Source organism: Eutrigla gurnardus, assembly GCF_963514095.1.
Source record: "Eutrigla gurnardus genome assembly, chromosome: 19".
Lineage (NCBI taxonomy): Eukaryota > Metazoa > Chordata > Actinopteri > Perciformes > Triglidae > Eutrigla > Eutrigla gurnardus.
This window is the reverse complement of record NC_139930.1, coordinates 12,164,157-12,190,915: the sequence shown is the minus strand read 5'-3', so window position 1 is coordinate 12,190,915 and position 26,759 is coordinate 12,164,157. Positions and strand designations below refer to the sequence as shown.

Below are 26,759 nucleotides of genomic sequence, written 5' to 3'. Positions count from 1 at the left end.
TGTCTGGACAAAGAAAAGAAAAAAACATTCCAAAGTCTCCAGTTGCACTTGCATGAGCGCCAAACAAAAGTTAAGCACACATAACATCTGCCTTGGAATAATAATAATAAAAGAAAAAGAAGATCCTGGTGCTTTACTATGCTGGTCTACAGCTTCCAAACACCACAACCCGATGCACTGACACTGGTGGCCTTTTGTCCAACAGCAGCACTGTTAGAGAGAAACCATCAGACTGACGGGGTTCAGTCTCACTGGTCCTGTGTGTCTGTGCCAGGCGGGTTGTCTGTCGCTCTGTCGGTGGCTCGACATCCACAGGGCTTCTAGTCGACACAAAGGGAAAATCCTAAAGTGGATAATACTGACTGAAGTGAGAACCTGCAGAAGAGGTACTTTCTAGGGCACACACACATGCACGCACGCACACACACAAATACAAAAAGTATTTCAGTCAACCCCTGCTGCCGCTTCCTCCACTCCTTCCCTCACGGGTTTGAATCCAGAGGAAGCTCCACGTTTCAGGACAAGGTGCAGTCGTAGGCTCCCTCCTCCTCTCCCTGCTCCTCCGTCTGTTCAGGAGGACAGTCCTCAGAGGGGGGACGGGGAAAACCCCCCGCGGGTTCCAGGGAGGGCAGGGCGAGGCCCAGCGGAGCCGCTACTCCCCTGCTGTCCTCTGCGCGGGGCACCGCTGCACCTCCCGGCCCCTCGGAGCTGCTGAGCTTGGAGCTCTGGCTTGTGGGCTGGAAGGCCTCGGCCTGGACCTGCTCAGCTGCCGAGTCCATCAGATCCTGCAGCTGCGGCTGGATCAGGTTGAGAAATGGTTTGTATCCCAGGCTGGAAAGAAGATGAAGAGAGTTAATGTAAGAACATGTTTAATTTGACCAAAACGGCCATTCACAGTATTACAAAGCAGTGTCAGCTGCCTGTACTGATGCTGTTATCTTCATCACATAAAACATAGAACTCAGGTATGTTCCCTGAAACAGCATTTTTAAAAACTACTCTGCTGTCGTCAGTGAAGAGGCACAACAACATATTGTGCTATTACCCACCAGTCAGCGGAGACCCATGCGTCGACAGCAAACAAGCCGCTTCGGACGCTCTGCACGGTGTCTTGGGGAACCTCGGGACTGTCCAGGAAGCCGATCACCTGCTTTATGACGTTGGCGTCCCGCAGGATCAAACCAATCACGACACACCACTCCAGACAGCCCGCCTCCATGAACACGTGAAGTAGATACCTGAAGGAAACGAGAGAGGAGCAGCTGTCAAGTACTGCCTTTGGTTTCACACTGAATCAAAGTGACGTTCAGTGATGGTATCTCACCTGAGCTGCACCTGTGACTTGTGCGGGCCCTTGTTGGCTAGCTCCATGGAGATGTGCTCCAACTCGGCCTGACTCAGGCTCAGAGTGGAGGAGTTCTCATCAACCATCATCCAATCACCGTCCACCACTGAGCTGGTCTCTGTCAAGTCTGTGGCAGAGCCGACGCTGTACTCCTCCACTGGAGGGGTGAGAGAAACAAAGACAACGGCATGTCTCGAGGAGGATGGAAAGCTGGTGACTCCTGTTGATTCATTTTGAAGTGTTGTTTGAGTTATTACCTTTGTTGGTGAGCAGGGACAGGAACGCATCGTGTGTCTGTGGCGAGTGTTGGTTGGAGTGAGCAGACGAAGCCGTGTCCATGTCTTTGCCCCTCTGCTCGAGCCCGTCCAGCCAGGCGTGGTTGGCGGAAGCTGCCTGAGGGGGCGCTGTGTCCATGTCGCTGTTCAACAGGCTGTCTGCTGACTGCGACTTCAACAGCCGCGTGCTCAGCACTTAGAATAAGAACAAAAAAACACCATGAAATACGGCAATGCTTGGTCAGTTCCCTAAAAAGCTCCTGTATTGCTGGAATCCGGTGGCACTCACCTGTGCGACACCGTCCGTTCTTCAGTGGTGAGCTGACGCTTCCCACGGGAATAACAGGGAAGGGCCAAAGGAAGTCCTTATGAAGTCTCTTTAATGCGGAAACAAAATCCTCAACGCGGGCCACGCGGTTTCGTTCGCGACACAACCAGCCGATGAGTTCGAAGCCCAGCTGTGCAGAGAAGCAACCCAGGTCGCGAAGGCGAACCTGCTCCAGCAGGTGGCGGGCGTGGCGCCACAGCATCATGTCTATGTACATGTTCTCTGCACAATCCACATCACGACTGACGGGAATTAACACAGTAATGAGAGCGTGAAGGAAAATGTGAAAACATGAAGATGTTAAGGTGAGGACATTTAAAGACAGCATACTAATACTCTGTATGTGTGTGTCCGTACCTTTTAGAAGAGGCCCCGGAGGGCATACTGAATGTCTTCTGCAGATTGAACTTGCCCGTAGCGATGGTGTCTGCCGACTGTGACAAACTGATGCTGCGATTTCTGAAGAACTCAAAACCGCCAGTTGAGCTGGGTTCCTAAACACATTCACCATTTCATGTTTATAAATGTAAGAATCATCTCTTTATGAAAAGTTATTATTAGACACCAAGAACACACATTCCTTGTGTGCTTTCAAGTATTGCGATGATGTAAACATCATGAGTTTATGCATTTGTACCGGTCTCATGTGTTCATGTGAAATGGACAGAAAATGCGTTACTGATTTTGTTCTATATTGTTTGACTTTCCATCAACATTAAACCACTAAAGGCAGATTTTCAGAACACTATTCTCTGAAAAAGCCAGTTATGTGTCATGGTGTGTACTTATATCTGTTGAGTCTAAGTGGCAAGCAAATACAATAAATATTTTCAAGGTTGTATTATAGTTCTTTACCTGAGTGGTGGGTGTCGGGGGCGGAGTCTCCATCTCCCCAGAGCCAATGGCTTTGAGGAAACGAATCATGTGCCGACAGAGGTCCCACTTGCCCTGCTCAAGCGCCGTGTTGAAGAGTAGAGTGGCGTGTTGTCTGCTCACTGCTGGAACCTCCATGTTCTTTAAACAAGAAGGGACAGATTTAATTCATGATGTCATGACTCCCTCAACAGATAATTCAGGAATGAACGATGATTTTAGCTGTAATTAAATATTTCTGTCCTAGGCTGAAATTGTCTAATGCACTGTGCTGTGAAAAGCTAACTGGATATGTGCACTACCTGCAGTATAATCAGATAGGAGGCTGCTGTGTCCAGGTCCTGAGCCATGAGACACTCCTCAAAAAGGTCTTTGGGGTTCCCAACAGCAGCAAACAGGTAGTTCCACAGAGCGTACTCCGTCTTCCTGGCACAATGGACAATGGTCTGCAGGAAGAGGGGGAACTCCGTGATGAACTTGGCCACGGTGGGCAGCAGAGGGTCGGGGATGGGCTCCCGCGATGTCGCCTCCTCTTCCAGCACGACGTGCACCATCAGCTCCATGACATGGGGGAAGTAAGGGAGGGAGGCACATGACTGAGCCAGCATCAGAGCCTGGAGAACATTAAGGGGTGGAAAGAACGGACTCAGTTCAAGTACTTTGAGGACTCACAAATAATCACTTTAACATACAACAGAATGCAATGACTAGTGAAAGAATTGTGGTGAAACTATTGATACAGTTTTGTCAAGCTGAGGTGTTGAGACAGGAGGCTCCACATACCTGTTCACCCAGGTTGCGAACCAGCAACTGTCTCAGGATGTGATGGAGGTAGATTTGGGAGGTCCTCTCCACGGTGCAGTAGGGGAACAGCGCCTCCAGTGGCTCAGAGGATCCCTGCAGCCCGTCATAGAGCACAGTCTCATTGGTCGCCCCCAGTACCAGGGCATCCTCAAACAGCACAGCCAGAGGGTAGATGTTGATGTGGAAGGGCAGCATGATGCGTCTGGAGAGGAAGGAGTGGGGCTTGCGATGGTCTCGGGGAAAAAGCGGCAGCCAGACTTTCATGCCCGCCTCGCCGCAGGACAACCACAGGGCCTCCAGCAGGTGGCGCTTCTTCCTGTTGGAGCGGCAAGTGGTCCAGACATTCTCCACACACTGGGCCAGCACCACCGGAGGACAAAATGGTAGCTAGGGGAGAGAAAAAAAAGTGTTATATAGATAGATAAATGCTTCTTTAGTTGCTTAATATTTGTACAAGACCTTAAAGACTAATGTTGTGTTCTTGCTTAACCATCACTGGCTTTTTATCTTATATCTAGTAAAACTAGCACCTCAACTCAAGATCATCAGACCAACAAAAAGATCACCTGCTGTCAACTATTGACCATTGAATGCACCAGTGATAAAGCACAGGAAAAAGATATAAACAATTGATTTGCAAGCAACATTTACCCTGATAAACTTTTCACAACTTTAATTATTTGTACTTGTAGTTCTTCTTGAAGCAATGCCATTATTATTGCATTATTGTTTAGACTCACCAGCTTTTTGTTGTTGGCAGGCATCTCCTTCTCTCGTACCTGCGGCCCTGAACGGTCCCTCTGCAGCATGATCAGCTGGCCGGCCAGATTCAACATGATGCTCTCTGCCATGCAGGCCTGAGATGGACACACACATATGAAACATGAATACACATGCACCTATAGAGACAGTACACTGTCTGTGTGTGTATGCTAGTGTGTTACCTGCTGCGGGGCTTTCAATGTGATGCCAGTCTCTGTGCGCACAGACGTGAGAGTGACAGAGACCACCAGGGCAGGGTGAGGGATGTAGCGGGACATTGACACCTCCTGCAACAACTCCACGCTGGCTGTTGGGTGTGGGCTGGGACATCACATAGAGGTAAACATATACACAATCACTTATAGGGAAAACACAAATGCACCAGAAAAAACTAAGACAAAGACTTTAACTATAAGGTATTAGAAAAAACTTTACTACAATAAAAGGTGAAGTAAGAAATCTTTACAATTCTGAAAAGGTTTAAAGGTTCTGGGGTTGACCAAACACTGATCACTAAAAACAATGTCTCTCAACAGATATAACACTGTTACATCTGATGGTAGTGTGATGGGTTTTAGGTCAAAAGCTTTTACTGAAAGCCTCTTTTCCCAAGGGAAAATGTGGCTGAGTAACGCTATTACCTAACATTATTATGACTACTGGTGCCAGAGATTTATTTCCCTGGTGTTGGAGTGTGTGAATGAAAGAAAGTGTGTTGAACGTATAGAACGGTATTTATCCGGAGAATTTTGGCCAATCCTCACTTTGAAAAAACAGTTAAATGTTTAGGGTGCATAATCCATCTGGCATATCATCCCTACTGTTACAAGGTCAGAAAGAAAATGTGTTCAAAGTAAAAAAACTAAAAGGCCAAAGTCGAACAAAAAGGTAGAAATGCAAACACATGAGATTATCCTGGGAAAAGCTCTATTGTGAGTGAGTTGAGTTGTGGAGGTACAATGTGTGAAGGCAGGTCCCCACCTGTCGTTCCTCCTCTCTATGCTATAGAGGCAGATAGAGCAGTCAGCTCTGAACAGGATGATCATATCTCTGAAGACGTTGAGCAGCAGAGTGTCGGAGGGCAGCTTCGTGACGGATGCAAAGGCGTTGTCCAGGTTGGCCGAGCGTTGATAGAGCCTCAACTAGTGTGAGAAGGAGAAAAGAGGAAAAAAGATCGTGCTAGAATCACCATGAATAGAAATAAATTGTGGAATTTATAAGAAACAACAAGCGGTGCTTCAGTCTCACCTGCTCTTGCTGGTCTATAAAATTATAACAGGCCACCACCACAAAGTCCTTCCACCAGGCCAGACCTCCCGTCACCGTCATGTTCTGCTCCTACAGAGAAATGCAAGCACAAACACATGTTAACATTATTCACTTTGGCACAAAAACACTCACCACAAAGCCATTTTGAGAGGGTTACATGTTATCTATTACAGTCCACAGTGTCACATACTTGAGTGATGTTTCCAAACAGCTTCCATTTTCTTGTGAATAAGGAGTAGTGTGCAAAGCCCCGCCTCCCTGCTACAGCCATGCACTGGCCTGCTGTGTCTATGGCTGCAAACTGTACACACACAAACACACACACACACACAAACACGTTCATATGGAAAACAATATAATGTATTGACACAGAATACACACACACACACAAAACTACAGTTTTACAGACATTTGTATGACTACTAATGAAAAGTCATGATTGTTTGTATAACCATCTATCATTCAAGAAATGGGCTATTTTGGCTCACAACAGCTACCTGTTATTACTGATTGTTATAACCTGTTTAGGATACAATATTTCTGATATATACTATGGTTGACACATAGTATAAGATAATTTCCAGAGTTAGAATATTCAGAAGTTGAATAATAACGGGAGATACTTTCAAAGTATAGAGGTTTCTATGACTAACAACTGTTCTGACACCACACTTTGAGGAGCGGGAGGCTAAATTACAAACACACTCATTCTCATGCTTACCCGTATAGGCCAGTTGCTCTCTAGGTATGTGCTGTGAATCTGGAGGAATAGAAATATGCCATGAGAAATACAAGATAATCAACTATACTTTCAGGCAAGATTAAGGCCCTTGTTGAATAAAGCAACGTGTTGATGTGATGTAATGATGCGATTCAAGCATTATTAGCTTTTAACAGTATTAACTGCTTGGCCTGAGGCTGCAGAGAAATATAATATGCCACAAAGAAATATTTCATAACTCTGCAACTGTTGCATCAATCCCAGCCAACGACGTGTGATGGCAGCATATCCTTACCTGGACCACGTGCCAGTGCTTGTGTCCCAGTAAAGTGCTGAGTCCCTGAGAGACTGAGGAGTCCGGGTTCGGGGGATGGTGCAGCGGGCTGCTGTCGTGTGGGTGCAAGTGTGTGTGAGGGTGTGTGTCAGAGGTGCTGTGGACCTGCGAGGGGTCACCACAGGTCAGGTAGAGGCGGTCTTCACCGTGGAGCAACACCTGCTCCTGGTTACTCTGTAGAGCCGAGGGGGGAACAAACAGATAATTAATGTCTAGTGTGTGTGTGTGTTTGTGACATTTCATAAAACCAACGATGATTCCTCTCACCGTGCAGGGGTTGACTGTCAGGGCACTCTTGATGAAGTGGAACTGCAGTATGCCAGCCTGCAGAGAGGGTTGAGGAGGTGTGGCCATCTCCTCCTTCTCCTCCTCCTCCTCCTTCTCCTGATGCTGCTCCTCCTGCCGTTTCTTCTCCGGTTTGTTAGGGAGCACCCACAGGTGGTAGCCCTCTGCTCCCCAGCTCTGGAAAGGGCAGATCACAAGGCATTCAGTATGCACACAATAGTAACAAAAACATTTTATGTGTAACAGTTAAACTACCAATGAGTATTACATGCACAACAAAGCATGTCATAAAGAAAATCTCTCTTTTTAAATGGAAAACAATTAACCGTTTACACAGCAAGTGTGTTCTCTCTGTTCCACTTCAATGAAAAGCTATTTGCTTGTAAATAACAGGATTAAGACGGCACCGAATCTTAATATAACCACAAAAACTGTGAGGTTAACATTGCCCGCAAATGTCCTTTAAAATTACAATGTGGACGATGTACAGTATTAAATAAATCCACTTGCCATAGAGCTGATTTTAATGGGCTCCTTCTTGGAACCATCAGAACGATACCTGAGGGGAGAATACAAAAATATAATAAAGCAAGAAGGAAATGCTGTGTGAAGTGTGCCTATTACATGTGTGTCTGTGTGTGTGTGTGTGTGTGTGTGTGTGTGTGTGTGTGCACCTACGCAAAGTCCTCTCCCAGAGTGCAGATGAGGTGAGCTCCAAACACACTCCACAGCGATAGGCCGCCACACTCCCACGTAACCATGGCAACGCTGCAGTCAGGTGACCAGCAGATCAGCTTGACTGGGCCCGTCTTGTTATAGATGTCTGAACAGGCAAATGATGCAGAGAAAAAGACTTTTAATGATGAAACATAGTAACAACATTTGTTTTTGGACTAAAAAAAGTAATCCTGTGTAATAACTTGGTGTATTTGAGTCGAAACCAGGTTGTCAAATATTACAGACAGCAGAGAAACCAGGGTTTCTTCATAACACATAGAACACATTTAAATACCTCTCACACAATCACTCTGGCCAAAGTAGAAAAGAAAAATGTAAAACCAGTTGGGACCAGAACTATATATTATTATATCACTTGTTTACAGTACTTTCCAGCAATATAACAATAATTTCTAGTTATGTTCAATGAAACCTGGACCTAGATAAGCAGGTCAATGATGGATGGAAAATCAATTAAAAATGAATTATTCATGTTTCTACTATACTTAAAACTTGCAAACAATGAGCTTTCCTGCAGCTGTAGCTACAATATTCAATAACATTTTTAAAATATTTAAATATTACTGCCTACAGCAGACAAAAGAAAATATTTCAGGCATTTGAAAAAGTATGACTATTTAATAACCTTTAAGGCCCATTTTAGGGAACCAAATCAAATGCATTTTAAGACCTGCACACAGCCTGGAAAATGATTCATCGTTGCAATGGGCTTTAGAGCATTTACCCCACTAGGGGGAGCTATGGCTTTAGATCTAATTACAGCAGTCTGGCTGAAACCAATGTGACCTTAGGGGAAACACAGGCATGTGCTCCCAAGAGAGAGACAGCTGAAGGAATGCAAGTTATCTCAACGAGGAATGTGTGCCGGGGTGTGACAAAGAGAGACTGAAGAATAGAGGAGAGAGAGACAAAAACAGAGAAAGAAGGAAAGAGAGACGGGGATTATATGCTGCGATACCTGGGTAGTGTTTTGGAGTGAGCTCCAATTTGTGGGAGAGCTGCATGGATCCTGTCGTGGTGTCTATCATGTAGACCAGCACTGAGCCACTGTAATGAAAACAAACACACTTTAACAGTCATTATTTGTTGCTGGGAAATTGTAAGCTTTTCAAACCTCTATATCAACGCCACAATCAAGGCCAGTATTTGTGTTGTGATCGTAAATGATAAATTGACTTATCGTTAACCTCTTGCTCATTCAGTACAAATCACAGCAATCTACATAAAAACACATTTATCTAGGGGGCATTTCAGCAAAACCGTCTGATTTTAGGCTCTACTTTCTCTTATTATTTGCAAAGGCGATAACTACACAAAGAAGGTGAGCACTGCGTGTGTGTGCCCAGGTTGTTTCAGTGAGGTATAAAACAGAAGAAAGACAGGAAGGAGCAATGAGGATGAGAAAGTCCCGCCAACCTGGCACATTGCACGCACAGAGTTTCTGACGAGCACACACTAGGTAAGCCTCAGCAAACACACACTGACAGATTCTCACACTGGACACACACCACATTTACAGCAATTTATCTCTGTAACACTCAGACGCAGACAAACGCCACCCACCCAGGTTGTCTTCCCAACGCTGTATTGTAAAGGTCCAATCATAGAGACAGTTACAGGCACGTACCTGGCACAGCCAAAAGCCATCAGTCTATACTTGTTGTTGACAGCCACACAGGTGCCATCAGTCACATCTGCTGCCCAGACGCCCTGCAGCTGCTGGACACACACACACAAAACTCTTATGAGTCACAAATAACTAATTGTGTGTGTGATGTCAGTTGCAGGTCAGCAAAGCATGTTTTAAATCATGTTTTAACTTAAACAAATCTGTTGATAATCCTAAATTGAACCCATCAGCAGAGAAAAACACACATTATCAGTTAACTGCTTAGTCACGATTTTAATAAAACATTCATATGTGGACACATTTATATCTAGATGGAGTCAACAACACCCACTTTCCGATTTTCAAGATCATCATCATTATTCCTCGCCAAAACATTAATGGTGAACTGCTCGTTCCTGTTTGGAGGCTTAGATAGATGTCTTAGAGATACAGCCATTACTGCGTAAATCCTGCCAAGATAAAATTAATAGCCGCAGGAAGATGCCATATGCTGATATGCATACGCTATAGAACGGCTGGCTCTCTGCAAGTCTTCTAAAGAAGAATCCGTGACTTTCATCAGCTTTTCAATGGCATAACTATTACACATCTTTCATATTTGGAGATTGTGTTTCAGTAAACTTTGTGTGCATTTGAATGTCAGCAGTGCGTGTTATTATTCTTACATCAGCGGTGATGGTGTTGCTGAGCGGTGTGATGAAGCCCAGGCGTCCGTCACTCAGTACCACAGCAAAGCCGTCCAGGGTTAAACAATACTCTATAGAACGGACATACACTCCCTCCAGGTCCAGAGAGGGACCACCTAAACACACACACACACACGTATTTATTGTATGCAACAGAAAAAGACTAAATGTGGAGCTGAAGTTAAGGAAAACATTGGACAAGGTGCTAGAATTCTGTATGGATTTTTTGACAGAGCTCATCTTTGAAAAGTTGAAACTTCCACTTTGTATTTATAATTTGTTTCCTAGCATAATGAAGTGAAACTCCTGTTTCCACTGTCAACTAGAATCAAGTCATCATCTCCTGTGTTTAGCTGTGGCATGGGTCTTCTCTAACCTCGAGCAGACTGCAGGTCTAGCGAGAAGGGGATTGTAGTGAGGCAGATGGCCATGCGCCCGTTGCTGCCCTGCCCGTCCCAGTGCAGCACATGGAGGTAACCGTCTGCCGTACACACCAATAAGTCCTCCTGGAGGGACTGCAGACTGGACGGGAGGAAGAAGAAGAAACACAGAATTAGTATTAACATCCAAACGACAAGAAAGAAACTGTGGAGGAGGAACGAGATAACAAAGAGCAGTGTTAGAAAACAGTGGGCCAGTCACCATCCAGCTCTCTGACTGGAGCCTGAAACTTTACAGGCCAGCTGTGATGAGGCCACATCGCTGCCCATGCCAACTCTCACTGTCTTCTAATACACCAGAGAACAAACAACAGTGTTTTTGTGTGTGCGTGTAAAGCGCTTCATTGTTTTTCAAAAAGCATGAGAAGTCTAAAGGTGAAGATGGCACAATGGGACAGCCAAGAGGAGAAAAGCAGAAGTCAGGAAGATCAGAAGGTTAGGGTGTCCAGCACAGTGCGCTTAAACTGTGGAGGAGGCAACAACTTTGACTGGAGTTCCACAGCAGGAGAAGACTCCCACTCATCTCCCGCACAGTCAAACTGTGCCTTTGAAATGCCAACACGACTGCCCTCATTCAGACGATTAGCCTGTAATCTCTGTCAAGTGCACGCAGTGGAGATGTGACTGATGAACACGACGACAAGAAAGATGCTGAGAATATGAACAGAAGATAATCCAAAACACACACAACAAGTCGAGCACAAAGCTTCCTGTCACTCAGCAAACAAAGACGTCAAGTTGGAAGATGTGGGGCTGATAATAGGGAAGATGGAAAAAATAGAAGAGAAAAAGAAACTAAAAAGGAACTGAAATTGACTGAAACGACACAGAGTAGAAAACAAGGAGAACGTAGATGCTGGCTCTCATCTAACAGACTCCAGTGTTGTTCATCCGATTTATTTCCTCCCATCAATGTTATGTAAAAATGTAGGGGACTAGGTTTTAGAAATCCTCATCCAAAGGCTTGAAACTCTCACAATGCCTTGTTTTACGTCTAAATAAATACTGTCCAGAAAACACATGAGGCCGTTTTGGATCAGTTACGCTCCAGGCAACACTATCTTCCATCCAGCTAACACTAAAATCAAGACGGTTCCTTCCGTCATCCTTTCATCAATCATCACTAAACCCTTCCACCCTATATCCACTCGCTAAGACTTTCCTCTTTCAGTGCCTTTTACTCAGCAGATTCATGTATTTCTCTATGCAGGCTTTTGTGTTTACAAACAACAGAGTGGTGGAGATTAGTTTCTTGCTGTGCCTCAGCCGTCTCTCACCGCCAATGTTGACTTTTCATGAGAGGAAGAAGAGCATGTTTCAAGGTTTTCGCCCTTCACAGATGCACAAAGAGCAGGTTGCTTTTAACAGCTACTACTATGGTGGACATCCTTTATATCCACTGGTGAGCAAAAACAGCAAACTAGGGTTGAAATCATAATGTAGGTGTAGCTGTAGTGCTTTAGTCAATACATAATGAATGGTAAACCTATATCAAGTTCTCAAATATTTGAATGTAAGTTTTTTTTACATACTTTATATTAATTATTTTAAAGGAGAGGAAACTATTTGTTTAAGAAAACGTACACGGTGGTGAGTAAAAATCAAACATGATCTGAACAGAACAGTGCTCTCTCTTTGTTTAAAGGAAGCGTTAAGATACAAGCCAGGAACAGCATCTTTGGGTGATTACAATATGTGAAGGTCAGGGTGAATGTGAGCTGGTGTTTATGTGGGGGAGAGGCAGATAGACAGACACAACAGAGAGAGAGAGAGAGAGACACAAAGAGGGAAGTAAAAGCAGAGGCAGATAAAAAAAGACGATAAGACTTGGTCCTACCTGGTGATAGGGGCCTCCAGATCCACAGGTTTCTTCATCTCTAAAGACAAAGCAGGGGCACATTGCTCCTCCTTATAACCCGGGGTAACCCTCACACGAGGACTTCCTCTGTGCAAACACACAACATATCCATACTTAAATTCATTTTACTACGAGGAAAACGGTTGATATCCCAATATGCAAATCGTAGCTGAAACGGATCACAGATTACGCCCCGGCTTGCCTCACCTCTGTTGGTATGCCTTCAAGGAATGTGAAAGAAAAACATCCACACAAACTGTACCAGCATAGAAACACCACATACAAACAAGACATGGACGCTTCATACAAAGCACAGAATTCAAAGGAAGATCAAAAAGCACGCAGACATGACCCCCATGCAGAAAAGTAAAGGCTGTTATAGCAACATGTTCATGAATATACTTTCGATTAAAAATATTAATCAGCGATACCTGTAGCAATCAACCATATAACCACAGTAAATGACGTGTTACATATTAAGTGAAGAGCAAACAACATTAAAACATTATGTAAGAGGACACTAACAGACAGCTGCTAGCTTAGAGCTAATGACGCTAAAAACGCAGCAAGCTAACAGTCCCATAAGTGTTCATATAAATGAATGTGATTGTTTATTACCAGCAAAGTCATTAAAATTAATCATTGGCCTTCATAACAGTAGCAAGTTAGCAGGGGTAAAATACCAATTGAAACCCTACAGAAGTAGTGTAGCTGTGTTTTGTTTAGCAATATTGTGTTATACGCATTCAACCACAATGTAACATTCAAGACATAAAATGAATAATAATAATGGTTGAATGGCTCTTTAAGCCACAGATTTTGTTGATGGTACAGCTTGTCCTCCTCTGCTCACTTTGTGTGTGGATCAATGTGTATGACAGTTTGTACGTGTGCTACACTCACTTTGGATAGACAGGCTCATAGAGGGATTTGTCATCCCCTCCACCCAGCACATCGAACAAGAGGATGTATCCTTTGGCAGTCTGAAAACAGATAGGAAGGCCATTTAAAAACATAAATAGAGTTTATCAGCAACTTTATTATTATTATCAGCAGAGACAGAAAAGTGTCAGACAATGAGAACACACAAATAACCACAACAGGCTTCAGAGAAAGGAAAGTGAAGATAAACTGTAGAAATGGTAATGGAATATTTATGGTTATACAAGTTTTATACTTTATTATTACAGTCACCCAATGCATTTTTCAAAAAAGAGAAATATTGAGATAAATGGTAACATAAACATCTTCTGTTACCACCATAGAGGATAAGGCAACAGATTAATAACACTGTCCTTACAGGACCTTCCAATCTTTCAGGTTATCCAAGAACACAAACTATTATACCCTAGTATTTTAGGGTATTTCATGAATTTAGATTTCTCCTATAAAAAGGATCTTATCTGCAACACAACTACTATGATGCTCAAAATCAAATTTGTCAGCAATAAAAAAAGAAAAGAAATGCATGCTCCAGGCTCCATGATGCAAAAATAGGAGTAAAGTACAATTACGCCTGTATGTGTGTTCAATATTGCAACTGTGCTTTTTCCACAACTACACAGACACAGACACAGACACACACACATAGTGTTGTCAGGGAAACGGCTGAAACTGAGCCCGTAGACTGAAACATGACACGAAACCTGATCTTTACTCCACTGTCGGCAGCAATGTCAATGGTTTTGCAATGACTGTACTCGGGATCATGGGACGATATAAGATTGCATCACGGATCTGAATAAAAAACACTTGAAAATCACTTCAATTCAATGCACAAACGTTGATTCTATTATTTACTCTCAGTTGGCTTCTCTGTTCTCCGTTTTGCTCGTAGCTCAGTGCACTGAATAGCCCTCAACTTTTCTAGTGTGGCGACGTTGGTCGTAGCATGCCAAGATATCACCAGAGCAATAAGAAAACCCAAACCAGAGAGAGAGCAAAGCCAGCAACAACAACATGAAGCTCGACTAGAAAAAGATCAGCCACAGCCAGAGAGAAGACGGAGCCAAACAGAGGCCTGCTAAACCCATCAGCAGCCTTGGGGCTCCACAACGCTGCAGATGAGCAACAAAGGCAAAAAAACTGCTGAACAAAAACACTAGCATGCAGAAAATCTACTTCTGATCATATATTGTCTAATATATACGGTGCCTTGTCTATTGCAATCGAAAAGAAGCAGGAACAGCAACAGTGCATAGGCCACCAGAAATACCATATCTTGCATGTATCAAATGAAAGTTCAAAAGAGGGCTCAAAAAGGAAGTGTGTGCAGTGATTTGTGAGTGTGAGTAGCCAGCTACTGTACTTCAAAAGCATGTCAATTACTGGAGGAAGGGAATCTCAATGATGTATCAAGAATGAGAAAAGGGGGAGGCACGAAAACTATAAAGAAACCTTCAGCAGTGTCTCCCAATCTCAACCCTTTCATCTATAGGTTGTTCACACTAGCTAGATACACGAGAGCATTCACACACCCACACAATGTCTTTTCATGGGACAAGTTTACTTCAACTCATCTTGTTAGACATGTGAAAAACTGTGGATGAAAGGGATGGGCAATAAAGACCACAATTGAGATACGTCCCATGTCTCCAGGACTCTTGGTGCCTTTGTTATGTTCACACATGCAGAGATAATGACACAGGAAGAGGTCATTGTCAAGGCCCAATCAACAAGCAGGCACATAGTTTCGGAAGGCAAAGTGCACATAGTGCCTTAATGTAGGGGAACATTTTAATAGTTTTCTCTCTCTGACAAATGGGAGCAGCACCAAAAAAGCTGCAGCTCCTGAATCAGCCAGCGGTTATCTCAAGAGCCTGCAAAATAGGATCTGCAAATGAGTGATGCCAAGACCAGTTCCACTTCCACTGCAGATACCACAAGGCCAATCAAAGTTGCACCACTACAAAAGACACTCCCGACAAAACCTATACACAAGCGACTAATTAACTGATTAAGGATTTGAGTGAAACCTGGTTAACAGGTTGATATCTTGGCCATGTATTCATGTAACGGTTTCTAAACAAGGTTTTTCTTTAACAAAGACCCAGGACTTTGCTGTGGCAGCAGAAATGTGTTTTATGATGTCCAGCTTTGACCACGTTTCTCCTAATAACTTGGCGTCTCGTACTTATGCATAATAACTGGCATGTAATAGATGATACTGTAATTATAGGACTTATTATATCAAGACAGGGCTTTAGCTTTTGTCATGTTACACTTCTCCTTTTGACACTTCTACACCATTCAAACCAACTGTTACGACTTGATGCTGCATTTGAAAGAGACGGACATCAAAGGATTTACTTAATGCTGCTGTAAAAACGCAAATGAACAGAAAAAAAAAGCTGACTGGTACCTATCTGCTCGAGTTCAGGCTTGCAAGTAGAAAGAAAGACAGCGTTTTTTGCAAAGTGGCATGTCAGCAGAAAACTGTGCACCATGTATTACCATGCTGGGGCCTCTTTTCTGCATGTTTAAACAAGCTCCAGAGGTACGTATGTACGTACTCGTACACATAAACACACACACGTACACTCACACACAAGGCTTGCCTGCAGGGGCTAAAAAATGGACTCACTCACACAATGCACAGAGATTAGGTACCTGTGGCTGTCTTTGAAAAAGACATTGAACAGAAAAGTATGCAAAATTCCGAACTAAACATTAGTCTGATGTGTTTTGCTGTGGAACAGTAGCATAATCCAACCAATTTAGAGAATCAGTTTTCTTAGGTCAGAGTTAAATACAGGATTTATTCCCTCCTGGTGGATACCTCTATCTAACACTAAGACACGACAGCAGGGTGAACAGCCTGTGGTTGGCTGGGTATTGTCTTTTAGTATTCTTTGCAGGCACCTCTTGTCAACAATATCCCTGATGCTCAGTCAACGGGTACATATGATGATCTGTGGTTTTCATTACCAGAAGTCTAGCCCACCTGTCCTGGGCCATCCACATCCCGTACCAGTTTGTCATTTTACCAGTCAGGTTTCTTTTGCTCCTGTGTAAAATTTGAGAAGGCAAAAGGGTTGTGTTTCTTCATCTTGTTTTTTCTTAAAAAAAAATCAACAATCAGCTGCTTGGTTTTAACTGACATTGAGCCGCAGGTTGATCTCTGTGCAAGATAATGAGTTAATTTCATCTCTATAAGAAGTCTCTTTGTTGTTTATAATCTGATCGATGACTTCACAACAGAATTTTCGTCAAGTCAGTGGTAGTGGCCGTGGATGTATAGTGTGAAAACGAGGGGGTTGAGCACACAGCCCTGGGGGGCTCCAGTGTTCAACACTAAAGTGGAGGAGGGGAGACTGCTAATCAGGACTGCCTGAGATCTGTTTGTGAGGAAGTCTATTGAGGAAGTCTCAATACTTTCCAGACATGCTTCATCATACAGTATGTGCAAGTTCAATACATGTGTGTCGCCAATGTAAACTCTTCAATAAAATTATAGTAAAGGAAAAACCAAAACATAGGATAGAAGTAATATTTGTGACAACAACAAAAATACTGTGCCTTTCAAACCAAACTGGATTTACCAGCTCTGCGAGATGAAGGAGAGGACAATAAAAAAGCAGCATCTAATCCAGTACAGCCACAACACAAAGTAAATATCCATTATAATAATATCCAGAGTTGAAAACGCCTCTGCAGTCTCGGCAAGATAATGTGTATTGCAGAGCTATCGTACACTCCTGTAATTGCTTCCACATCTTGTATGTAATAGAGATGAGATAGGAACCTGCAGGTTGCAATTGTTGACAAAAACAAAAACGCCTGCAGAAAATGTTGAAGTTGAATGCAGTGAAGTTTGAGGAGTCTGCTCCTTATTTTTAAACATCTGTTTACTCTATTGGTTCGTGCTGAACTCTATTCACTAATAATTAAGGTACCATTAAAATATTTGTAAAAATATTTCTTATTCTTTATAACTTGAACCTTTTCTTGTTTTACTTAAAATGCTTATACTTACAGAAGATAATAATAATATGTACTTGTATGTATGTGGAACCGCCACCATAGAAGACTGGATAAAAACACTTTCCTGAGTACTGCAGAGTGAAAATCTAAAAACAGACGGGGAACATTTTGGCCTCGGACAGTTCCCAAAACACACACACAAGAGCTAAACGCTATAAAGTATTTCCCTTTTTTGAAGATCCTTTCTTGACTTCTTGCCACAAAAAAAGTCTGTCCCTCTCGCTCTGTCAATTCCTTTAGCTGGTTCCCTCACACTGTCGTAGCTCCAGTCAGCTAAAGATAGTCCTGGCCATGGTTTATGAGGGTGATTACATTAGCTCAAGGTCTTCAGGGTGTGTGGGGGCAGCTTAACATCTGGGGAACAGCTGGAACTTGAAGGGATGACTACTGCCTGCCTGGGCAACGCTGGCCTTTATTGTTCTGCCGTCCTTGACGTCTCCAAGTCAGCTCATCCTTTAATTAAACTACAATGTTAATGAGAGTGAGAAAAGTTACGGCTTCTTGGTGATAAAAAGAAGTAAGCAGCTACTTGTCAAGACATCACATAGCTTAAAACGCAAGACTTGCATGTCACCATAAATTTCTGTGTGCTTGGATGAAAAAAACCCAACAACATCTAAAGTTGCCACAGCATTTATGGAGTAAATGTCATGTGTGAAAAGGTGTATGTTATCACGAACCCTCGTTGTTTGGTTTATATTACAGACTTACGTATGTTTCTTAGGGCCACACTTTTTTCAGAGAGAACAAATGGATCAAACTGCAAACCACATGACAAGTGAATTCTTGGTCTAGAGTATCTAATTTTAAACTTCAGATTGCTTCATTTCCTTTTTGCCCAGATGTTTTTTTTCCCAGGAAGTTTGAAAATACAACTCAAACTTTAAATATAAAACTATTAGCCACTGAGGTAAGACGAGCAGTTTGTAGTTAGTAGTTCTTACAGTGAGTTGGGTGCAGTGAGACTTAACCCACGTCCGATTCTTCAAAGTTAACAAAGACGTGCCCTAAAGATTTCCTGTGTGAAAGGAAGTGCCAAAAGGTATTACAAGTATAAACACAACACAAAGGTGCGCTGATCGCTCAGTAGTAGAGTTGGCGCCCCATGTACCAAGGCTAAGTCCTCACTGCAGGTTTGAATCCGCCCTTTCTGCATATCGTCCCTCTCCCTCTCCCCCCCCCCCCCTTCACTCTCACGCTGTCCTCTCTCAAAAAAAGGCAAAAAAAAAGAGGCAAAAAAAAAAAAAAAACATCCTCACAAAAGGGCATATCAGATAGAAACGCACCCATGCTCCAATGCACCCAACGTATCATATCAGGGCTGAAAAAGTCAGAATTGTGCATCCCTAACATCAGATTTGATTGAATTAAATGATAAAACTTGGGTTAATTGTCGGGGAGTAAAAGAAAATAACAGTATGAAGGCACAGCCCATGAAGTGAGTAAATGAGTGTGCCCTGTTATTTTTAACTCCTCCACCTGCTCCCTGTTGTGTTTGGCCGGGCGTGCCTGGGACAGAGTCTGACTTGCTGCTTTCCCAGACACATTCGCAGCGTTCATTCATGTGTGCTTTGGCTTTAGTAGAGGTAGGGTTGAAAAGAAGGACTGAGAAAGAGGGCAGAGGCAGACAAACAAGAGGCCAAGAGGTCATTGTGCTTATATTTTCCACTAAGTTACGTTTAAGTTATGTAACTTTAATGTCTTTGTTGACATTTAGTGGCAGTTTAAGCATTGACCTGACCCTGTTACACAATGTCTCCACTGTTTTTTGAAAGGTCTTAATAAATGGGGAATTACTGGACTTTTGAGGACATTTCTGACCATGGTACGAATATTTTAAATATACATCTTAGTTTTGCTTCAAATGTTCTATAACATTCGATTCAACAATAAACCACCATGTTTGTGTAGCTGTTCTTGTAGCTCCTTTAACACCTGATACAATATCTTCAGCAGAATGGCCTCAAGAACAAGTGGTGGTGTTTTGGGAGAAACATATATCTCTGCCACACTGACATCTACACCACTCTCGTGTCCTTGAGAGTATTCCCTGGCAGTGTTTACAAGAAGTTGTTGGATTAGTTGGACTAAAGTATTTGATGAAACACAAAGTAAGAAATGAAAATGCTTCACCATCTTGGATACAGCGCTGCGACTATACATTTACCTCACTTTTTAATCACCTACATCGGTTAGTTGTTTGGCATAAGGCAGCCATATGCTGAGTCTCCACCTGTATACATGAGAGACCCTGATCCAGCACATTCCAAGGATGGAAATAATATAAAAAGAAACCAAATAATATAGCTCAATGGTGAAATTGCGAAACACAGATGTGTTTGGATAAAAGAAAAACTTTCTAATCTTAACTGAAAACACTAAGGCACCATTATTCCAATCAGTGTATGGTTTGTTTTGATGCCGTCTGCTGCTGTTATGAGTCTTGGCGGTTGTCCCATGTGTTGATGATCACATTGACCTTTGGAACCCGATTGAGTCATCTGCTGAGTCGGGTACTTGCCTCGTGTGAGATTACTCAAGACACTTTCTCCACACAATTATCATAGTCAGTAACGCTAGAGTGTGGCGTGAATGCTGTGCTGACACTAGATTATAATCATCATGAGAAAAAGACACAAGAACAACGACAACACTTGCCAGCTGAATTAGCGCTTCTATCACACGCTTATCCTTAACTTTCTGTTTATTTACATGAACATCCTACAATAAACCCTCCGACTCCGTTACTGCGGCTCGGGCTTCTCTGTGGGCTTCAATTTGTTTGACACAGCAGATGCAGCATCCGTCTGTTCCTTCCCTGAAGTCTGTATTAAGACATTAGTTCAACATAGACGGAGGCTCCTTATCAAGGATTACACATTTACATTAAATCCTGGATATAGATAACAGCACTCAATAAATGCTGCCGTGACACACTCATCCCTGAGGGTATAAAAACCCACAATCTCTCTTCTTCCTACTGTTCGTGCCACATTATGTGCAAATTATACAAATTAAGTTTTGCTCTCCACCTCAGTTGTAAAATGTGGAAACATCAAAGTGCAGCTGTCAACATATCAGATGGATATCTGTGCTTAATGCTTCAAATCAATGTGGATTTGCTGCTCAGCTGAAAAGGAGTCGAAGCTGACCAAAATATTAGTAATGCTAATTTTACAGCCGGCATAAGTAAACCTAATCATGAACAATACTATCTAAATATCATGTTTAGATTTTCAAGGTTGATGGATATGGTCAGGGAACTGAACTGGGATCTGAATGGAAGCTCGACAGTAAATGGAAGTCGGGCTAAACTAACATCAGGAAGCTTGTGTGGGCTTACATACAAAACAGGCTGGCAGGAAAATTTCATCTCCATGGAAATGAGCATTGATTTCTAAAAATGACATCTTTTAAGCTCTGTGGGCTGATCATTTGCATATATTTTTGGGGGGGTTGTGGGCCCTTCTCGAGAGTTTACACAAGGCCAGGCTATAATGACAGGAAGAGATATTCCATTATACTTTAAAACAGAAAGAGAAAATGCTGACACAGGCTGTATCCTCCCCTCATCAGGTTCAGCATTCGGGTAAATTTGCATTGATTCACAAAACACACACAAAAATGAGGCCCTCTCTCCATCTCCCAAAAGAGCTGAGGTAGCTCGATCCTTTCAGACTTCTGTAATCTGCTCCCAATATAGACGAGAGCTCGCCCACAAGCCTCACCTGTTAAGAATGAGGCGAGGGTTCAAACCCACCTTATTATAACCAATTTTTACACCAAAGGAGGTACTCTGACTTCTTTGATAGATCATATATTAAAGCTGATATGGAGACGTGTGATTAATCAAGCACAGAGAGGTTGATAGCGAACCACTGTTTCACTTTGAGTTGAATGACACAGAGACAGACAGAAAGCACAGTGATCAGCAGAACGAGGTATGACAAGACTTTAGATAAAGTGTAACTGAGGCACTTAAATATAATCTCAGAATGTTAAAGGCCAGTTTGTTAACTGACCTTTATTATTGATTTATCCACTGCAGACAAATTACTCCTGTAAGGCAATTTCAGGATTTCACTGTTTTAATCCTCTTCGTCCACAGTGAGCCCCTTCCATCATTCCTTATCCTTGGCCACGCCTCCCCCAGGTTATCTTAATCTTGACTAGCTGGTCTATCACCATTTGTGGCGGGTTATTTTTGGTTTTCTCTTGCCCAACGCATTGTTGAAGTTACTGCCAGCTTTGGTTCAACAGTCTGGTACACTTTCAAATGCTGCAGCATTAAAGCACCACATGTAAAGCTTAAATGGTTGTATAAGCGTCCGCTCTGCTCCAGCAGCATTGTGCCTGGAGCTACTTGGGGACTTCTGCAAGTCAAAGCATGTCTACCTTCAGGAATCGTACGTGTGTGAATGTGCATATATGCATTCCCTTTCTTACGCCTTTGTAACCAGACATAAATCAAGACCTCCCAACACTTTCCTGAAGAAAGAACTCTGAATACTGAAATGCTGAAATCACAAATTATCAGGATGAGGGAACAACCTTCATGATAACCGGTACTGAATAATGAAGAAACAACAGATGCCAAGAAATTATTTTAAAAAAAATGAAGCTTATGTCCATTATTCCTAGTGTTCATGGATGATTTGGCCAACTTCATAACCATTGGTTGTTTAGTAGAAATGTAAAATCTTTGCGATTGAAAATGAGGTTGTCACATGAGGCAGAGAGCTCGGGGAGCACGTTTCAGTTCTGCTCTCAGCGCCACAGGAATACCTTCCTCATATCTGGAGCTCAGCATAAAAGCAAAAGTAGGACAAACTGGTTGCTGTTTAGGGAAGTGCTGCTGACACACTTGTGTCTTTTTCTTTCCAACATTTGTCATGCTCATTATACTGTGATGCACTGCAGGTACAAGGAAGCGGCTTCTCTGGTTTTCAGAAGGGTCCTGATTAAATCCTATTTTCAGTGATCGATTACTGAAGCATCTTCTACCCACTTACTGAAACTATACACACAATTAATCAAAGTGGTAACAAAGTGATGAGTGGGAGTCACTGTGTCAGAGAGAAAAAAACAAACAGGTAAGACATAAGTGAGACTGAGAGGAAGAGAACGAGGCGATTACTGGTGACACAGCACATGACGATCGGCAGTTGGCTTGTTGTCAGGGTAACCTCAGCAATCATAGTGCTGTTGACTTCTCATGACTTAATCATGATATAACGTTGAATTAATTCATTTCTATTCATTTGTGACACCTGCGGATAGAAAGTGCCAGCATATAGGTGTCAGCTCTTCATGTGCTGCACACAGGAAAACCTTTTGAATTCCAGTCACAAGTACACCATCTTTGTAAGTATACAAGCTGTTGATGTGGACATGATGTAAGACCAGGGTGTCAGTCAAACTGAAAATAGGAGATAATGTGGTGGAGCGCTCTACTTACCGCCACAGCGATCATGGAGTCGTCTGGCTTCCATTCTGCCTTCTGGTAGAAACCAAACTGGGCTGCCGCCTTTGCAGACTCGATATAGCTGACTATCAAAACACTGGGCTGTGGAAGAGGGATATGGGAAAGAAAATGAGCACTTTAAACATACCGCAGTTCACAGACATCTGACTGCCACATATGATAACCTTGCCTTGGTTACTGCTAAAAAGAGTGATTTGAAACATTTGATGGGTCGAGCTTCTCAATTGTGATAAATTGCTACATGTTTTAACATTACAGTTAACCGAATATTTTTAGGTTAGGTTTTCTTTAGGTTCTTATGTAAACTGTAATTTTATGTGAAACAAATAAACACAGCTAAAATAATTTTTTTTCTGGACACCGCAACACAGCACCACTGATGGAAAAAAAAAAAAATACTCTGCGATACCTGACTGTTCCTAAACTGCTAACTTTTCCCTTGTGAGGCTCACATATCAAGAAAAATATCTTTCAGCTCAGCAACCCAAAAGATGTTCAGGCTTCCGTTTAAACCATGCAAATACAGATAGAGATGAACAGGTGCACACAGACAGGACTTTGCCTGAGGCCCTTAATTTGCTTCTATCCCCGGAACGACTACGGCAGATATTTGTCATGATAACAATAAAACCACTTCATTCTAATCACCCAATAAAACCACAAACAATGAATATGTAATGTTTATCTGAAGTTAAATTAGAATCATTGAGTGACTTGTGATTTCTAAACGTGTAACTTCAACCAATAAAAGGCCACCAAGTGTAAAAACAGCTGTTGAAGAGGAATAAACGTAACAAAGTCGGTTTCTGAACACCAGAAAACCTCAACACTAAGCAAAGCTTCAGTCATTGGCAGTACCCCCTGCAGATCATTAATCATTCACGCATGTTCTAAACTTGTATAGCCTTACTTAATGCAATTTTAATAGCACTAATTATTCCTGAAGATGAATGAATACAGTCATACTGTCTCATGAAAAGAGTTTTCAGACATGCAAGTCTTTGAAACGGCAAGTAAGCCCACGACAGTATACTGAATGTGTACGGTTGGGTAAGCAGGGAAAGAGCTCATGTAATTCTAGCTATGCAACATAAGACCTTGTACCTAGTCACTGTAATGAGAGAGCAGGTTTTTTTTTACGTATTTCGACCCGATAGTGACCCTTTCGTAGCATGAAATCTTAATAATGCCAACGATACCTGCACTGGTGGAGCTTGCTCTGTGGGATACAGATAGAGAAACCTCTCTCCTTGCTAATTGCAACAAGATCAGATCACAATCGGAACAAACTCATTAGGTGTTCTATAAATAAAAGGGAGGGATCACTCTTGAGCTAGCCTCTATGATTACATTTGGGAACCAACATACACACATAATACATTTCATCCCCATCAAATTAACAGTTCAACATCACTTTATTTCAACTGAGCTAAAACTGAAACGGTCTGTAGGGTAGTCAAACGCATGCATTTCTCCTGCAAAGGCATTTCCAATGCTCCATCACAATTACATGCAGTCAGTTAATAACCACTGACACATACAACGAAGTGCAACCATACATGCACATAGAGACAAAATGCTGCAAATCTTTGCAGGCTCCCACAGCCAACTACGATGCTACCGTTTCATAACAATCCCATATTCCTGAAACGTCAGCTCCCACGCAGCTGTAGGAGGACAAGAGAACAGAACGACTACAAGGCTAAGCTACGGTCCTACACGGATTAGGCGATAGCGTTTTGACTGAACTGGTTGGGCTCAGGCTGCACTGGCCGAGGTCGAGGATAGATGGGATTAAAGAGAAAAGGCCTGGCGACAAAATGATGGCTGAGAACAACAGGGGCAAGGAAATGGCAGATTTATATCAACGTCATTCCCCCTTTAACCTCAGGAGCTACAGTGTTTATGAAATGAAAAAAGGCAGAATAACAAATATGTATATTATTGACACACGAATTCAATAAAAAGTCATGCTTGTCATGTGTATGTTGTCTATTTAGAAACTAGATTTGTTTAGAAAAGTGTGCAAGCAAAACCCTGCACTACATCCCTGTGTGTAGACGTGCACTCGACAGTTCACTAAAATGACATAACGGACAAAGCAGATGTTAAAGGTGCATGTCAATGGGACGAATTTCTCCAATCGACATTCCAGACACAACCCATTTCCTGCAACGCCTCATTGATACTCACAAGCAGGCAAAAGTCTTAAGAAAGAGGGGAAGTCAAACATGGTCACATCCTGTGTGGGCCTCAGGAAATAAACAGTGACCCTGATCCATTGTTGCCACACCTCAATAATATACAATCTGTTTGGAACAAAAGGCCCATATAAACAGTCAGCATGGCAGTGGCTGATATATTAAACAAATGAGCGCAGGGATGTACAGTTCAGAGCAGAGGGCTAGACCATACTTGGATTTCAGAGGACTTTTCTACTGGGAACTATGGGGAAACATTTATTGAACCACAGTTTTCTAGGTGAAGGTAAAATATCTTATGAGCAAATTAATACATATAGAAAATGGCAAAAATACGATCTCATCCATGGTAGTCGTCTTTGTTTCGCTCATCATTGGCTTCAAGCCTATCAGTTTATGTCATCTCGTTGATTTGGTTCATGGTCTAAAACATTGTTCCCGCCTAAATGACTTCCCCAGCATTCAATCAGCTTTTCTTTGAAATATCCATTATTTGAATTTATCTCAATGTAACCAGTAAAAGCATTGTGACACAATTGGTTAGATAATCATTTAAATACCTAAAAAATGTTGCTGCCTGAAACAAAACAAAAAAAGTAATGAATGCACCAGAGAAACTCTGCCAGGTGACACTCTGCTTAAGATGAAGCGTTCACCGTTGAACTCCACTTCCTGCCGCTGATTGGATGAAAAAGCCATCAAGCCTTTTGTCATGAATGAGGGAGTAAACGCACCTGAATCACCGTGGAGATACAACAATGCCCATGTGAGAGGCACACGTACACGGATGTTGGCTACAATGACAGCTATGATGCGCAACAATGCCACCTGTGTGACTTAATAGATGTATGTGTCACCGTTAATACCTCCACGTCGCTCATCACTAATGACGTATGCTGCTCTCCGATGCTTTAAACAAACATGGAGGCCAGACATCAGTGAAACCTGTGTGGCGATAATATAATGGTGTTTGTAGCTGGATAACTGCGTAGACTTTATAACATTGTTATGTTGGCGTTAGCTGAAATGAAAGCCGGACTGCACGCATTGTTTTTGTCGGGACAGCTGACTCCATTACTTAACTTAAGTTGACTTCACTCACCCGACTGAACCAGACGCTGAGCTGCGTCTCGGACAACACGGCGAAGAAAAACCTCTGGGAGCTGGGCTGGATGTGGAAGGGCTCCTCGTCACTCCTCAGCGGACAAAGCAGCCGCCGCGGCCAGCCGGTTAGAAAATACATGACGGCAAACTCACTCCGCCTCGACACACAAAAAGGTGTCGCAATGGCAGGTCGTCGGTGCCGCGTAGTCCGCCTGAAGCCGTTTTTAATCCGACGGAGTCATGGGCGTCGTTTCCGCAAAATGTAAAACTTTTGAGAGATGCATGCGGTCCAGTGTTCACACCGGTCAGCCTATCAATCCATGAATGCCGTACACGGAGCTCCCAGCAGCCGATGGAGCTAGCTAGCTTTGGGCTAGCATTCGCTTTCCAACTTGAAGCTAATGTGCTATCCAAGGCAACGACCGTCTAATCGAAAACAAACGCAACCAGGCCGACGGCGACAGCGCGCAGCAGCAAACGGCATACAGGTGCCGACAAATGGGTCGATTAACTTTCGCTCCTGCTGCCGTGTCAGTTCCTACGTTGTCTGGACCAGCGGTGTTTAATAACGGTAAAGCGTCCAGTTTTCACTCCTCTGTACCTCACCGACGCCATCTTTACAAGAGCCTGTGGGACTC

General features: G+C 42.9%; 1 protein-coding gene across 2 annotated transcripts; it reads right to left on the bottom strand.

The window, feature by feature from the left end:
* On the bottom strand, positions 1 to 26,759 carry ric1 (RIC1 homolog, RAB6A GEF complex partner 1). Of its 2 annotated transcripts, none has more exons than XM_084035325.1 (27): positions 26,120 to 26,759; positions 22,790 to 22,897; positions 13,252 to 13,331; positions 12,328 to 12,435; positions 10,427 to 10,572; positions 10,030 to 10,166; positions 9,362 to 9,450; positions 8,693 to 8,781; positions 7,675 to 7,819; positions 7,507 to 7,555; positions 6,979 to 7,173; positions 6,673 to 6,885; positions 6,378 to 6,416; positions 5,847 to 5,957; positions 5,636 to 5,725; positions 5,369 to 5,529; positions 4,570 to 4,708; positions 4,366 to 4,482; positions 3,605 to 4,012; positions 3,124 to 3,435; positions 2,804 to 2,962; positions 2,306 to 2,442; positions 1,910 to 2,190; positions 1,603 to 1,815; positions 1,325 to 1,502; positions 1,050 to 1,238; positions 1 to 831 (listed from the first exon to the last, which is right to left on the bottom strand). In XM_084035325.1, exons 1-27 carry the CDS (start codon positions 26,258 to 26,260, stop codon positions 516 to 518), a joined length of 4,350 nt encoding a protein of 1,449 aa, XP_083891451.1. In that variant the 5' UTR covers positions 26,261 to 26,759; the 3' UTR covers positions 1 to 515. The 2 variants fall into 2 exon arrangements, with proteins under 2 accessions (XP_083891451.1, XP_083891450.1); XM_084035324.1 differs by having other exon boundaries at positions 9,362 to 9,453; positions 26,120 to 26,758.

What these genes read in the sequence shown, in the direction of transcription:
- ric1 (XM_084035324.1), bottom strand. Translation starts at nt 26,260, where the DNA reads ATGTATTTTCTAACCGGCTGGCCGCGGCGGCTGCTTTGTCCGCTGAGG. An exon ending in TTATAGACCAGCAAGAGCAG is followed by an intron (nt 5,530 to 5,635) that starts GTGAGACTGAAG and finishes TTCTCACACTAG; the next exon opens with TTGAGGCTCTATCAACGCTC. An exon ending in CCTATCTGATTATACTGCAG is followed by an intron (nt 2,963 to 3,123) that starts GTAGTGCACATA and finishes TCTTGTTTAAAG; the next exon opens with AACATGGAGGTTCCAGCAGT.